At 41.1% G+C, this 16,590-nt stretch overlaps 1 protein-coding gene across 4 annotated transcripts; it reads right to left on the bottom strand.

The window, feature by feature from the left end:
- Positions 1-1,202: 1,202 nt before the first annotated feature.
- On the bottom strand, positions 1,203-16,571 carry LOC128595713 (zinc finger protein 271-like). Of its 4 annotated transcripts, none has more exons than XM_053604559.1 (6): positions 16,468-16,571; positions 11,800-11,823; positions 10,925-11,098; positions 6,446-6,572; positions 6,064-6,156; positions 1,203-5,065 (listed from the first exon to the last, which is right to left on the bottom strand). In XM_053604559.1, exons 3-6 carry the CDS (start codon positions 10,937-10,939, stop codon positions 2,595-2,597), a joined length of 2,706 nt encoding a protein of 901 aa, XP_053460534.1. In that variant the 5' UTR covers positions 10,940-11,098; positions 11,800-11,823; positions 16,468-16,571; the 3' UTR covers positions 1,203-2,594. The 4 variants fall into 4 exon arrangements, with proteins under 4 accessions (XP_053460534.1, XP_053460531.1, XP_053460535.1 ...); XM_053604556.1 differs by lacking the exon at positions 16,468-16,571 and adding an exon at positions 16,083-16,297; XM_053604560.1 differs by lacking the exon at positions 16,468-16,571 and adding an exon at positions 16,083-16,290 and having other exon boundaries at positions 1,203-4,978.
- Between the last annotated feature and the right edge of the window lie 19 nt (positions 16,572-16,590).

The raw sequence follows: 16,590 nt of genomic DNA, 5'->3' as shown, positions 1-16,590 counted from the left end.
GAATATTGTGAGAATCCCCAAATTTGAAGATAGCTTGGTCCTAAAGACCTCTCAATTTGTAGCTAGTGTCAGAATTGAGGATTTGCACACTTAAGTTTGGCTAGCTTCATGTAATGGCCTTTTCTTTCCATTGACTCATAATCCCAGCTCAGTTATATATCCAATTTCCATACAGATGGATCATTTTCTGAGCTCTATGTTAAAATCTGGGGTAGGTATCTATTCCTCCACCAACACTATGCTATCTTAATTTCTATAGATTTGTAGCAAATCTTGCTATCAAGTAAAGCAAAATCCTTGTCATATTACTTAGGATTCTTTTTTTTACTATTGAGACATTCTCACTTTGTCACCCACCAATACCATGGTGTCATAGCTCACAGCAACCTCCAACTCTTGGGCTCAAACATCTTGTGTCACCTTCTAAGTAGCTGGGACTACAGGTGCCCACCACAATGCCCACCTATTTGTTTGTTTAGCAGGCCTGGGCCAGGTTTGAACCCACCAGCCCAGAAGCATGTGGCCGGCACCCTAACCACTGAGCTATGGGCATCCCACATGTCTTAGGATTATTTTAAAAATTCTTTGCTGTCTGTCTCCTGTGAGAATTTTAGTATTAAAGTTCTATAAGAGAAGATTTAGGTTGTACAGCAAGAGAAAACTTGTACAAGGACCTTACCTGTCACACTAATAAGATTGCACCTTTTCAATGTCAAAGAAAGTTGAAAATAATTTAAGGATTTCTACATTGAGTAAGCATTTGTATCTGATATATTATTACGTTGTAATGAAAAGGAACCCCCCCCCCCACGTCTATGGCTTTAAATAACAAAAATTTACTTTTGGCTCATATTACAAGGGCATGTGGGGTTGTCTGGGAATTCTGCTCTACCTCTTTGTCTTCACTCAGAATCTAATTTACTGGATCGTAAGACCAGGTCACATTATCCAAAAAAGCAATATATACCAGGACTACAGCTAATATTTAATTTCCATCTATCTGTTATCAGGAACTATCTCTCAAACTATTCAGAGTACAAAAAGGGGCATAAAACCTGTACACAGCTATCTTCTGCAAACCCCAAATATCTGGTTGGCTTAGAAGAAACAAACTCTTTTATAAAGGATTATATTTCATCTGATCTAAGACACCTTTGGTTATCACATGCACCAGGAGTTTACATACCATGTTCTCCATTTTTATTTGTCAAGTCAATAGGTTATATGTCACACTTTAATATCAGCATGGTAATATGTAGAGAAAATGTCCATCTTAGAATTAGTAAGGTTTATAAGAGAGGGGCACAAAATTTTCCAGACCCATTTACAAATACTAGCAAACACCAGGGAGAAAAAAGATATGTAGAATTTGTATTGAGATTTCTTCCAAAACACAATAAGCCATTGTAGTTCAATAATTTATGTAGGATTATAAAGTTTCATTGCAGATACTCTCTGGGAAGGATTTAGGCACATTTAAGCATTTGTACTATGTAGTCATAATTGTTATGCTAACATGTAATTCTCAATAGGAATAATCATTTTCATAATAAAAATCAGTACAAAACAATTACATACTTGCTATTATTCTGATATATTTTTGTATTGTTTTCTGACCAGCCTTTTTACATATTTAATACATTCCATATCACAATAGCAGAAAAATGACCCCCCCCATAAAAAATAATTCCCTAGATACATAATAGAATTGCTTTTTGATATGAATGTAAATTCTGTGATACTGATGTAGTTAAATTTTATGTCAACAATATCCTCACAATCAATGTATACATATACATTCCTTTTTTTTTTTTTTTGAGACAGTCTCAAGCTGTCGCCCTGGGTAGAGTGCCAGGGCATCACAGCTCACAGCAACCTCCAACTCTTGGGCTTCAGTGATTCTCTTGCCTCAGCCTCCCAAGTAGCTGGGACCACTACAACGCCCGGCTATTTTCTCGTTGTAGGTGTCACTGTTGTTTGCCAGGCCCGTGCTAGATTCGAACACACCAGGTCCTGTGCATGTGGCTGGTGCCCTAGCCACTGAACTATACGCGCCAAGCCTTATATATGTTCCTTTCTGTTAGTTCTCTTTGGCCTACATTCAATTGACTTATCTTGGAAAAAGTTATTATCCTCTGACTGGTTTTGAACTCAACACTATTTCCTAATGGGAAACATTGTGAAAAGAAGCTTGTCCACATTAGCTTTAGTCTTGAGGTTTTAATCTCATATAAACACTGGTATAATGACTCATTCCCTCTCAGTGACAACTTTCATGATTTCTTTCCAGTATGAGTTTTCTGATGAAGGCTAAATTTGTGGGAGAATGTTTTCCAATACTCACTGCATCCATAGGGTTTCTCACCATTGTGAATTTTTTGATGTATAGTAAGATGTGACTTATGGGCTGAAGATTTCTGACACTGACTGTATTGATGAAGTTTCTCTCCTGCCTGTTTTCTGATATAAAACAAGGTCTAAACGTGATAGGGAAAGTTTTCCTACATTCACAGTACCAATAGTTTCTCTCCTGTATGGATTCCCTGATGAATCCATAAGAGAAAGTCTTCCCAGATTTGAGGAATTCATAAGGTTTACTTTCCCAAGTGAATTCTCTGATGGATAAGGAGATGGGACTTTTGCCTGAATGCTTTGTGGCATTCCCTGCATTCATAAGGTTTTTCTCCTGAGTGAATTCTCTGATGGATAAGGAGATAGGACTTGTCACTAAAGGCTTTTTGGCATTCCCTGCATTCATAAGGTTTCTCTCCTGAGTGAATTCTCTGATGGATAAGGAGATAGGACTTGCGAATAAAGGCTTTATGGCATTCCCTGCATTCATACGGTTTCTCTCCCGAATGAATTCTCTGATGAATGAGAAGATAGAACTTGCTGCTGAAGGCTTTGTGGCATTCACTGCATTCATAAGGTTTTTGTCCTGAGTGAATTCCCTTATGGACAAGGAGTTGGGACTTGTGCCTGAAGGATTTCTGGCATTCCGTGCATACATAAGGTTTCTCCCCTGAGTGAATTCTCTGATGGACAAGGAGATAGCACTTGCGGGTAAAGGCTTTATGGCATTCCCTGCATTCATAAGGTTTCTCTCCTGAGTGAATTCTCTGATGACTGAGAAGATAGAACTTGCTGCTGAAGGCTTTGTGGCATTGCCTGCATTCATACGGTTTCTCTTTTGAGTGAATTCTCTGATGGATAAGGAGATAGGACTTATCGCTAAAGGCTTTATGGCATTCCCTGCATTCATAAGGTTTCTCTCCCGAGTGAATTCGCTGATGGATAAGAAGATAGGACTTGCTACTGAAGGCTTTGTGGCATTCCCTGCATTCATAAGGTTTCTCTTCTGAGTGAATTCTCTGATGGATAAGGAGAGAGGACTTGTGGCTAAAGGCTTTGTGGCATTCTGTGCATTCATAAGGTTTCTCTCCTGAATGAATTCTCTGATGGATAAGGAGATAGGACTTGCGGCTAAAAGCTTTGTGGCATTCTGTGCATTCATAAGGTTTCTCTCCCGTGTGAATTCTCTGATGGAAAAGGAGATATGACTTGCGGCTGAAAGCTTTGTGACATTCCGTGCATTCATAAGGTTTCTCTCCTGAGTGAATTCTCTGATGGATAAGGACGTAAGACTTGTGGCTGAAGGCTTTGTGGCACTCTGTGCATTCATAAGGTTTCTCTCCTGAGTGAATTCTCTCATGGGTAAGAAGAGACGACTTGTGGCTAAAGGCTTTATGGCATTCCCTGCATTCATATGGTTTCTCTCCACTGTGACACCTCTGATGATACATCAGGCCAGACTTCTGAGTAAATGCTTTCTGACACTGACTGCACTCATAGGGTTTCTCACCGGTATGGGTTCGTTGGTGGTCACTGAGGCTCTTCTTGCAGGAGAACATTTTTCCACATTCATTGCATCCGTAAGATTTCTCTGCTGTGTGAGTTCTCAGATGTCTGCTGAGTGAAGATCGTTGGATGAATGCCTTACCACACTCATTACATCTATAAGGTTTTTCTCCCATATGAATTTTTTGATGGTCAATGAGGCTAAATTTAAGGGGGAATATTTTCCCACATTTGTCACAGCCATAGGGTTTCTCTCCCATGTGAGTCCTCTGATGAATAATGAGCTTTGACATATGGGTGAAGCTTTTCTGACATTCGCCACAACTATAGGGTTTCTCTCCTGTATGAGTTCTTTGATGTAAAGTGAGGTGTGACTTATCCCTAAAGCCTTTCTGACATATAGAACACTCAAAGCATTTCTCTGTGTGAGTTTTTTGGTGTCTATTATTGGTAAAAGCTTTCCCACACTTATTGCACTCATTGAGTTTCTCTCTGGTGTGAGTTCTTTGATTTTGACTAAGCCCTGACTTACTGGTAAAAGCTCCATCACACTTCTTGCTCTTGTGTGGTTTCACTCCTGGATAGTTTCTCTGGTGTAAAACAAGATGGGACATCTGGCTAAAGCCTTTCTGACACCAACTGCAGCCATAGGATTTCTCTCCTGTGTGTGTTCTTTTATGCTTATCAAGGTCTGACTCCAGGGAATAGACTTTCTCACAATCACTGTGGTCAGAGTGTTTCTTTCTTGTTTCAGATTTACAATGTTTCAGCTGTGGCTTATGGCTGAAATCCTCTATACATTCATTATACCTATTGCTTTGTTCTCCAATATGAGTTTTCCCATTCTTAGTACAAAGAAAAAGTGTATCACATCCATTAAACTCAACTTCATTTCTTACACAGCTTTCGTTCTGAGTCATGTCCTCTAGATTAGGTTTCTGATGTTTCCCAGCTGCGTCCAATGTATGAGGTCTTTGGGCTAAAGGGACATGCTGGTTTGAGCTCTGGTAAGACAGTACTTTCCCAAACGTATGATATCTGTGGTCACTCTCCATCATTTCAAAGCTGCTTTGGTTTTCTTGGTGCCATTCTCTATGACCATTGACTTGCCAGGCATCCTCTAGAAAGGAGATCAACAAATCCACAGTGATCATGTAATAGAAATGATAGAATCTTATATCAAAGACCAAGGGGAGAAGAAGTGAGACTGTAGGAAACAAAAGTATGAGACATTCATAAGTAGAAGGAACAAAACAATAGAACAAAGTACAAAAAGTATGGTAAAGAGAGGCAAATTTATGAATATGTAGGGGGATAAGAAAAGAGAGCTACAACTATGGGTTAGGCCGGGGGATAGAGGCAAGGAGAAAGTAGTAAATGAAAGATGTGGGAGAGAAGGATTATTTAAGTTCCTTGATAAGCCACAGCCTGATCAAAGTACATCAAAATCAGGCGGTGCCCATAGCTCAGTGGGTAGGGCGTCAGCCACATACACCAAGGCTGGTGGGTTCGAGCCCTGCCTAGTCCAGTTAAACAACAATCAGTAACAACTGCAATGTAAAAAAACAGCCAGGCGTTATGGCAGGCGCCTGTAGTCCCAGCTACTTGGGAGGCTGAGCAAGAGAATCGCTTAAGCCCAAGAGTTGGAGGTTACTGTGAGCTGTGACACCACAGCTCTGCTGAGGGTGACATAGTGAGACTCTTGTCTCAAAAAAAAGTACATCAAAGTCTCACTTTGTACTTCAGACTACAGTGTCCAGGCATCATAGCTCACAGCAACCTAAAACACATATAAGCGATCTTCCCTCAGCGTCCAGAGTAGTTTGGACTGCAGGCACTAGCAACAATGGCAGGCTAGTTTTTCTACATTTTAGTGGAGACCAGGGTTTCGCTCTTACTAAGGCTGGTCTCCAGAGCTCAGGCAATGCACCTATGTCAGCCTCTCAGAGTGGTAGGATTACAGGCATGAGAGACTACAGCCAAGGCTATATTTTCTTTTAAAGGATGAGGAAAAGTGTTCTAGTATGGAAAGATTAAAAAGTAGAGGCAATGATAAATTGGGAACTTATATCAGCTGTTTATAAGACATATTCAGAGCTTAAGAACCTCAAACACATTTCTCCAAATTTTTCAGAAGTACGTCTTTACTACTGACCAACTAAGGTATAACTTTCATTCCTACCATAGGGCTGTTTTTTCACTTACGTAGATGAATCTCATTCTGGATTTCTTCCTCTACTATCCACGGTTTTTCTTGCTCCAACTGAAAGAATGCATCTGCTTTGGTAATTGGATACCCTATTCAAAGAAAATTGATAGAGGACTAATAGACACAAATGCTTGCTTGGACAACAAGATTTCTGAAACTGGCAAAGGTTATATTTAAGGGGCTCAATAATTTGCATCTTGGCCATTTTACTTTGAAAGTGAGAGAAAAACACTTTTGTTAGAGGATAGTAAGGTCCTAAAAATCTACAATGCATAAAATTCAAGTCTATGAAAAGTAAAACACTTGTGAGGCCCAACCCCTTTTATTACTGAGAAAGGAAAGGTCATTGATTGCTTACACTGGAAGACCTTTGCTTACCCACTGATACCAGGTTGCTATAATTTTCTAACATCACAGCTTGGTACAAGTTCTTCTGAGAAGGGTCCAACAGCTGCCACTCCTCCCAGGTGAAACTCACAGCTACATCCTTGAATGACAGAGAGTCCTGTAACAGAATATTCGTATTCATTCTAAAGGTTTACAATGAAGAGAAACAGGAATTTCTAAGAATAACTTTTCCCACAGGTCATTTGGCTACCTTCCATTTAACTAGTTTTGGAAAAATATGATTTAATTTAAAATATCTCTTCTTCCTAGAGATATTTTAGTCCTCTGGGAGGCCGTGGCAGATGGATTACTTCAGCTTAGGAGTTGGAGACCAGCCTAAGCCAGAGTGAGACCCCCCCACCTCTAAAAATAGGTGGGCATTGTGGCAGGTGCCTGTAGTCCCACCTACTTGGGAGGCTGAGGCAAGAGGATCGCTTGAGCCCAAGAGTTTGAGGTTGCTGTGAGCTATGATACCACGGCACTCTACCAAGAACAACAATGTCAGAACTGTCTCAAAAAACAAAACATCTCATCTTTTTGCTTCCATTCAGTCATTCACTGACTCACATGTTCACTCATGTATTCATAAGGAAGAAACACAAAACATCCTTACATCCCTTAACAAAGAAACCTAAGAACCAACAGTAATCTAAGCATGTGTCACACACTATGTGAAACATTCCTTTATATGTGTAAATAAAACTCACTCCTACCATGAAGGAGTAGAGAGAAAAGAGAAAAATAAAAAGTATGGGAGAGTATAATGTATTTACACAGGGCAAGCAAGATTATTGATATACAATTTGTGGGCACCAATGGGCAGGAGAAAAAAATGGGACTAAGTTTTACAGAGGTGAATCTGGAACTAACTCTTATGAGACCAAATCCAGGTTTTACAATGTGTTGCTAAGGGGAGAGGTGGCATGGCATTCTACGAAAAACAAATATAAGAGATGGCACAATGGAACCACAGCCATTCAACAAACAGGTTGATAAGGGCACAGTGGCTCACACCTGTAATCTCAGCACTTTGGGAGGCTGAGGTGGTGGATTGCTTCAGCTCGGTAGTTCAAAACCAGCTTGAGCAAAAGCAAGACTCCATCTCTACTAAAAATAGTGTGGGATAAATCCCCACATGTGTGCCATTGAGGCAGGGTAAGGCGAGTTGACATGATTTTTGCTAACATAGTAGCTGGAAGCTAGCTGCCTTGGTCAGCATATAGGGCCTGTGAAATAGGAAGATTAAGTTCCATTCGCAGTGACTTTATGATGCGGTTGTTAAGCCCAGATAGGTCACAGGTTGAAAGCCTGCCTGCTGGAGATACAACCCAGAGGTTGATGATGTGAGAAAAACATTGTCTTAACAACTGTATAGCTTCAAGCTCTGTGGACAAACAGAATCATAAACCTTGTCTGTTAAATCTCAGTGGGCACATGAAAATCCTGAGTATTATCCCCCCAAATTTCTGATTTTTACAGATAGTTGAAGCATGTCCGTAAATAATGTAAGATGGGATGTTTTGAATAGATATTGTTGATTTTTAGAATTGATGTCCTCAAGCAAAGTTAAAATTAGCTAAGAATTGTTAAGAAGGAAACTTCTTTGATTATAGATTAATGGAGTGTACGTGACTGCTTGACTATATAAGGTGGTCCCAAATAAGGCTCATTTGCTATATGCCAATCTGAGATGTAGCCTGTTTCTTGTTTTCCAAAACATTACAGGAGGAAGCTTGCATTCACAGCAAAGCTGCTGTTTTCTCGTGCCGTCCTTCACCACAACAAATAGAAAAACTGAGGCAAAAGGATTGCTTGAGCCCAAGAGTTGGAGGTTGCTGTGAGATGTAACGCCATGGCACTCTACCTTGAGACTTTGTCTCAGAAAAGAAGAGGGTACACCAAAATAGTAAGAAAAAGAGATAAGCACACTAAATAGTTAGGGAAACATACCCCAACTATTTAGAACAGTGGTTCCCTATAAAAAAAGAAAAAAAGAGATAAAGAAGTACATAATACTTGATAATGATAATAAACAACTATGTCACTGGTTTATATATTTACTGTATAATATTCGTAATCATAATTTTACAGTCTTTTTATCCATTTACATATAAAAAACATTTACTGTAATATAGCATCTAGGATGTCTTCTATAATAATTATCATAGGCCAGACACAATGGCTCACACATGTCATTCTAGCACTATGAGAGGTTGAAGCAGGAGTATCCCTTGAGCTCAGTAGTTAAAGACCAGCCTCAGCGAGACAAAGACCCTGTCTCCACTAAAAATAGAAAAATCAGCCAGGCATTGTGGCAGAAGCCAAATAAATACTCAGGTGGCTGAGGCAAGAAGATTGCTTGAGTCCAGGAGTTTGAGTTTGCTATGAGCTATGGTGTCAGGGCACTCTTACCCAGGGTGTCAGTGAGACTCTGTCTCAAAATAAAAAAAAACAATTGTTATCACAGAAGATGACAGCAGTATACATTTTACTGCACCAGAAGACTTTCCAAAGGGCAAGATGTAGAGATGGAAAACAGTGTTACTGATGATCCTGACTTTGTGTAGACCTAGGCTAGTGTGTGTGTCTTAACAAAATAGTTTAAAAAATAAAAATAAAAAATTAAGAGTAGAAATAAACTTATAGAATGAAGACCTAAGCAAGAAATTATTATTATTATTATTTTTTGAGACAGAGTCTCAGTTTGTGGCCCTCAGTAGAGTGCCCTTGAGTCACAGCTTATGGCAACCTCAAACTCCTGGGCTCAGGAGATTCTCTTGCCTCAGTTTCTTGAGTAGCTGGGACTACAGGCGCCTGCCACAGCGCCTGGCTATATTTAGAGATAGGGTCTCGCTCTTGCTCAGGCTGGTTTCCAACTCCTGAGCTGAGGCAATCCTCCTACTTTCCCCTCCCAGAGGATTACAGGCATGAGCCTCCAGGAAGAAACCAATTCTGTATACCTATACAATATGTTTGTATTTTAAGCTAAGCATTATTAAAAAGTCAAAAAGTTTAAAAAATTAAAAGGGTTTGCAAAGAAAAGATGCAATTGGAAGTTATATTTCATTTATTATGGAAGAATTTTGTTTATAAATGTAGTGTAGCCTAATTCTACAGCATTTATAAAGTGCACAGTAGTGGACAGTGATGTCCTAGACCTTCACATTCACGCACCACTCACTCACTGACTCACCCAGAGTAACTTCCAGTTCTCCAAGCTCCTTTCATGGTAAGGCATATAGACGGACCATTTTTTTATCTTTTCTATAGTATTTTAACTGTACCTTTTCTCTTCTTAGCTACACAATTACTTACCACTGTGTTATAATTGCCTACAGTGTTCATTATAGTAATGTTTGGTATAAGCTTATAGCCTAGAAGCTGGAACATATAGCCCAGGTGTGTAGTGGGTTCCGCCATCTAAATTTATGTAAATATATTCTGTTCTGTTTGTACAGATAGAATTGCATAATGACACCCTTCTCAGAATAAATTCCCATTGTTAAGAAATGCACGATTATATTGGAGACAAGACTTCCTTTCAATTTTAGTGTTTAGAACTTCATGGACTATATATAATCTGTGTCCTATGTTTATGCTCTCTGTATAAACATACGACTTACATGTTCCCTTTGCAACCTGGCTGTGACATTGAACTTTAATTTCATTGTATTTGTTCCTGAATTTTGACATTTTTCTATTCATGTTGTATTTGACATAACTAGTCCTCATAAATACTGAGCATATTATTCTTTTATTTTTAAATCTTTTTTTTTTTTAGACAGAATCTCATTTTGTCACCCTTGGTTGAGTGCCATGGCATCATAGCCTACAGCAATCTCCAACTCTTAGGCTCAAGTGACTCTCTTGCCTTAACCTGGGATTATAAGTTGCCAGGATTACAGGTACCCACCACAATGCTTGGCTATTTTTTTTTTTTTTTTTGTAGAGACGGAGTCTCACTTTATGGCCCTCGGTAGAGTGCCGTGGCCTCACACAGCGCACAGCAACCTCCAACTCCTGGGCTTAGGCGATTCTCTTGCCTCAGCCTCCCGAGTAGCTGGGACTACAGGCACCCGCCACAATGCCCGGCTATTGTTTTGGTTGCAGTTTGGCTGGGGCTGGGTTTGAACCCACCACCCTCGGTATACGGGGCCGGCGCCTTACCAACTGAGCCACAGGCACCGCCCAATGCTTGGCTATTTTTAAAGACAGGGTCTTGCTCTTGCTTAGGCTGGTCTGGAACCTGTGAGCTCAGGGCAATCCACACGATTCGGCCTCCCAGAGTGCTAGGATTATAGGTATGAGCCACTGTACCCGGCCTTATATTATTCTTTTAATTACAAATATTAATATACTTCCTTCACTTTTCACTGGAAAAACCAAATGAATAAATATATAATATTTACAATATATTATAAATACAATATATAATATTTACAACATACAATATATAAATGAATGACTCACTTGGGACTTGGACATTTTCTGGAGCCCTTAGATAAGACAGCAACTCTAATATGTGCCCTGCTGTTGATTCTGAGTTCTTCTCTAAAGCTGATCTCTGGTCAAGGATAAAATGCTGATCTTGATACCTTTACTTCCTTCCCTCATAGGAAATACTTTCTTCCAGGATACCAGGACCTGAGGGTTAAAGAAATCTGTAGTAACTATAAGTGTAAGAGATTTTCTGAGTTGTGTGCTTTCCTATATGTATGTATTTTTCAGATGCACACAAACATATGTATAATTATCTAAAAGTTAAGCATGTTTTCTTCAGGTGGTAGGTGAATATAATAAAGAAAAATAATCCACAATTTAATTGTCCATTTTTAAATAAACATGTTAATTATTGTAAAATACAACAAAATTCTCTTCATTAAATTATGGAATATTGCCATAACTATCTTCAAAACTAAATTTTCATGTAGATAAAGACAGTTATAAAAATAAAAGGGGAAAGGCGGCGCCTGTGGCTCAAGGAGTAGGTTGCCAGCCCCATATACCAGAGGTGGCGGGTTCAAACCCGGCCCCGGCCAAAAACTGCAAAAAAATAAATAAATAAAAATAAAAGGGGAAAAAAGAGAGACAAGGGGGAGGGGGGTACAAAATGAGACAAAAAAAGTAGAATGGTGTTTGCAAATCTATTTGGGATACCTACTATATACTGAACACTTTTGCTGTATGGGTAATTATTACTGATTTTTTTTCCACCAAATGAGGAACAATTTCAGAAGAGATTGAGAAACTTGCCTAAGCTCACACAGTAAGTACAGAATCCATATAAAAACATATGTCAGCCCAAATGCAAAGTTTATATTCTCTTCTCTATGCATCAAACTTACCCTGCAGGTGTTCTCACTGCTTACCTAGAAAACGTATAAGAATCAATGAAAACACATTAGTAATAATAAAAGAGTTCAGGAAGGAAACAAAAGAAAATATTTCTTAAGTTAGCTGCTTTTCTACCTACCAGAAAGTGAAAAATAATAAAAAGTTGAAGTGGAAAGTGCTACTTGCAGTAGCAGCAAAAATATACATGATCTTGGAAAAAAGTAAGAAGTAATATCCAGACCTGTATCAAAAAGACTTTGTACCAAAATCAGGAATGATGGAACAGATTTATCATATCAGGTCAACTTTTGTAAAAAGCAAATTTTAAATTGTTATACTTATTCAGGGTCAGCACATTTTTATAATAAAAGAAATCACCTCCCTTGCAAGAGGGTTTGGGGCGGTTTTTAATAAAGGTGATCTCGTGTCAGGCCCTAAAAAAAAAGAAATCACAGAAAAATATGGAAAAGAAAAGAAAATATTAACAATGTGTATCTCTGTGAATAAGGATTTGGGTGTGGGAATGTCCCCTTGTGTATCAGAAGTTAAAAGGGAATTTGAAGAGCAATAAGGCAGACACCAAAATGTTCATAATAAACATTTGACCTTAGATTGGTTTCAACCTTCATCATTTCAAAGCCTTTTTTTTTTTTGAGCCAGAGTCTCACTCAGACACCCTGACTAGAGTGTCATAGCATTATAGCTCACAGCAACCTCAAGTTCTTGGGCTCAAGTGATCCTCTTGCCTCAGTTTTTCTATTTTTAGTAGAGACTGGGTCTCACTCTTGCTTAGGCTGGTCTCAACCCCTGAGCTCAAGTGATTCACACACCTTGGCCTCCCAGAGTGCTAGGATTACAGGCATGCACCTGGCCTCAAAGCACTTTTCATTGTTGTGGAGACATTGAGGTGTGGGGGGTATTCAGACCAACAGAAAAACTTGGAAAGCGAGTTTTAAAGAAGGCAGTAACTAGAACTATGAGAAGTCAGTGGACTTTAAAATCCCCAAAGCCTTCTAAAATTTAATGATTTCTGAAGCTCCAAGCCCCACAAATGTCTTGTCTACCAATCTTTGCCCACACAGCCACCACAGATCATTCTAGTGTTGAGTCCCGCAGCCAAACTATCACTGTCTTATCAAAACACTTGTGACTTTAAGTGACCACTGAAGACCTTCAAAGAGAAGAAACAAGGCTGCCCTAAACGATGACTTTCTCAGAAGGACACCTCATTCACTGACCACCTCTAAAGATTTCCTCCTCCCGGGGCGGCGCCTGTGGCTCAGTCGGTAGGGCGCCGGCCCCATATACCGAGGGTGACGGGTTCAAGCCCGGCCCCGGCCAAACTGCAACCAAAAAATAGCCGGGTGTTGTGGCGGGCGCCTGTAGTCCCAGCTACTCGGGAGGCTGAGGCAAGAGAATCGCTGAAGCCCAGGAGTTGGAGGTTGCTGTGAGCTGTGTGAGGCCACAGCACTCTACCGAGGGCCATAAAGTGAGACTCTGTCTCTACAAAAAAAAAAAAAAAAAAAAAAAAGATTTCCTCCTCCCAAGTATATCGGAACACTGACCTAAGCCAGGAACATCTAAATCATTGACCTCCCTGTTAGGTAAGCAGTTAGGAATGGCTGTCCTGTGGACAGAGGACAAGGACAGAACCCCCAGGCAGCCATCTCGGTGCTGCCTACCTTCATTTTTTTTTTTTTCTTTTGGAGACAGAGTCTCACTCTTATCACCCTCGGTGAAGTGCCATGGCATCACAGCTCACAGCAACCTCCAGCTCTTGGGCTTAGGCGATCCTCTTGCCGCAGCCTCCCAAGTAGCTGAGACTATAGGCGCCCACCACAATGCCCAGCTATTTTTTTGTTGCAATTCAGCTGGGGCCGGGTTTGAACCCACCATCCTTGGTATATGGGGCCAGTGCCCTACTCAATGAGCCACAGGCACCGCCCCCCTAACTTCATTTTGATTCAGGAGATTACTCACTTCTAGGGAAGAGGGATACCCTACCAATCTACCAAGCAGAACTCAGCATAACAACTGGAAAAAGATGTAGAGGACTTTCTAGCCTAACAACAGGTACAACACAGACTTCAAGACTTCAAGACTACAACAGCCTTAAAACTATCATGTGGCCCACTACCACCCCCATGGGCTTCCAAAGAGATTCATGGAAGGTCCTCATGTGTAGTAAGACTATGGTTCCAGGTGAATCACCAGGTTGGCCCAATCCCAGGCCATAAGAAAGAGAAACCCCAGCCGAAGAGTAAGGCCTCTTTGCCTACTTGCCCTGGCAATGGAGGCCCTTTTGCTGTTCAAGGAGAATATATCCTGCTTTGTACGTTTTATTACTCTATAAACCTAAATAAACTTTGTTTCACATTTGCCTTACTTTGGGGTATCTGGTCATTTTGAGGCCAAGAGCACTCAGACAACCAAAGATCCAAGCAGGTGCTCCAAAGTCCAACATTTTAGGATAGAGGTAGCCTCCTTGAAACCAACATCATCTCTTGGACACTTCAATTAGTGACTCTTCTCCCAAGCACATCCCAAGGATTCCCCTTTCTCCCAGGATGCTTCAGTTGTTGACATTACCCACTTCCACAAGGCTGCCCCAAGAACTGAGCTTCCCCCGGAAGACCTTACTAACCCCTAATGCACCCCCAAAGACACCCCAACTTCTTTCCAGGACACCCAGATCACTGACCCCAAGAACATTCCAATCACTGAACCACTCCCTAAATTACCAATCACTCATCTGCCTCCAAGTCCTCTGCAGTTACTGGCCTCTTCTACAAAGTCCACCCCAAGCACTAACATCCTTTTCTAGGTCACCCTGGTTCCTTACCATCTCAGGCCAGCACCATTCTCTACTATCCTGCTTCTACACAAAAATTTGCTACTGTCAGGGAATCCTCACATGCTTCTCTGTCATACACCTCATATCTCCACAAACCCAGCTCCTGATTCTGTTCCCGGAATGCAAAACTGAAACCCATTAAAAGATGCTTAGCACACCAGCAGGGCTGAAAGAGCCATGGTCCATTAGTACAATTTAAGATTCACAAACCCAAGTGACTGACTCACTGGTCATGTTGAATTGTTAGTGGATAAAGAGGGTCACTGTCAGCTAATATGCAGAGACGAGGAGGAGCGAAGGAAATTTTGCCCTAAAATATGACTCCTTGGTATAAAGATTATTTTGAATGAAAAGCCATTCTTGATCAGGAAGCACTGAAAGAGGCCTTTCCTCTATCTATGTAAAACCTGAGTAACCTGATTGAGAATCAAAAAAGGGCTGCTGACTTCCTTATTACATGCTCATAGACTGATCATTTTGAGGCCAAGAGCACTCAGACAACCAGATGGGGAAGCATGATACCTGTCTCTCAGGTTAATCTACAAATCAATCTGTTTCTGCCCATCTACACATATCCGCCCCGCCCCGCCCCCCACCCAGCACCCAGTTGCTGCACCTATACTTTCCACATTCTCCCCTCTCCCTTCCAAAAGGCATCTATAAAGGTCTCTGACTATAAATGAGCCTTGGAAATCATTCGTGTGTTTTCCCCCATGCACATGGTATTTAGAAACAAGCGTTTCTCTTATTAATCTACCATAATTGTGAGTTGATCCTTCAGCCAATCAGATCCAAGGGAAACGGGCAGGTTTCACCCTGATCTCCATAGTAGCCTCTCCAAGACTGTTCTGTTCTACCATTTCCAAAATCACAGTTTTATACATAAAAGTTCAAAGCAAGCACTACACCAATCCCTATTCCAAGTAATAATCAGCATAACTCGGTGACCTATAGGACACATCAATTCAAAAGTTAATCTCCTACGTCAATTTCCCTAAGCTACTCAAGATAGACATCTTTAGTGTGGAAGCTACATTTATAAAACAGTAAGAATGGGAGACTGGGGTGAAGATCAGGCAGGACCTAAACAGCTTAACTTGCCTGACTCCATATTATTCTCACTATGGAGAAGAATGAATAATCACTGAGGTGATTTCAGAACCTCTGTAGTTGTTGGGGGCACCTAATGCAGCCACAAATGAACCCTTTCCCCTCCTCCTCCTCGGAGAAAGGAGCTCGCCCCTCCCTCTATTTTCGCGCTAAGACCCTAACATTCTTGGGAAGTTGTGCAATTTGCCCACTCTCTGGCCCAATATTAAAGGGGTCTCTAACTGCCCCCGGGCGCAAAAGCCACCTTGTCAGGCAGGTCACCTTCCCCTTTCAATAAACCCGGCCTGAACATCTCCGCCTCCAGTCTCTCATCTCTGGGCGCCACCGCACCTTTCGGGAGCCTCCGAGTCTCCAGGCTGTCAACCACCATCCGGGGCAGATTCGGTTCAGCCTTCAGACTTTCAGACAAAGACCCTGAGAAAAGAGTACACCAGCGTCCATGCAGCAGTTCTACGTCGGGGAGACCTTTTGGAACTTTGGCCTTATGACCGCTTTCTTTCCCCCAGTTAATTTGTCAGCATTGAGCATACAGCAAATGTCGCGAATGGCGGTGCGCATGCGTCTTTCCATCTAGCGGGTCCAATCCCTTTCTAAAGACACAACCAACCCAGCATGGCTGCCTCCGCTTTACAGCTTGTAGGCAGGAACCGGTACACTAAGACAGCGGTCGCGGCTATCTTGATGAAAGTATACACATCCGTGTAAAAAACAGCACCATGTATATAGGTTCCTTCCAGACGCTGTTTATTCAGTTACATTTGACGGCAGGATCACTATCTCTGTACTGCAATTGCTTCTTCAGACCCTTTTGCGCCCTCAACATCTTCCTCCTGTCTTC

Source organism: Nycticebus coucang, chromosome 10 (assembly GCF_027406575.1).
Source record: "Nycticebus coucang isolate mNycCou1 chromosome 10, mNycCou1.pri, whole genome shotgun sequence".
In the NCBI taxonomy this organism is placed as follows: Eukaryota; Metazoa; Chordata; class Mammalia; order Primates; family Lorisidae; genus Nycticebus; species Nycticebus coucang.
This window is presented reverse-complemented; position numbering and strand designations above follow the sequence as displayed.

What these genes read in the sequence shown, in the direction of transcription:
- LOC128595713 (XM_053604559.1), bottom strand. An exon ending in TAGCAACCTGGTATCAGTGG is followed by an intron (nt 6,157 to 6,445) that starts GTAAGCAAAGGT and finishes TTCTTTGAATAG; the next exon opens with GGTATCCAATTACCAAAGCA. An exon ending in CCAGAATGAGATTCATCTAC is followed by an intron (nt 5,066 to 6,063) that starts GTAAGTGAAAAA and finishes TGTTTCCTACAG; the next exon opens with TCTCACTTCTTCTCCCCTTG.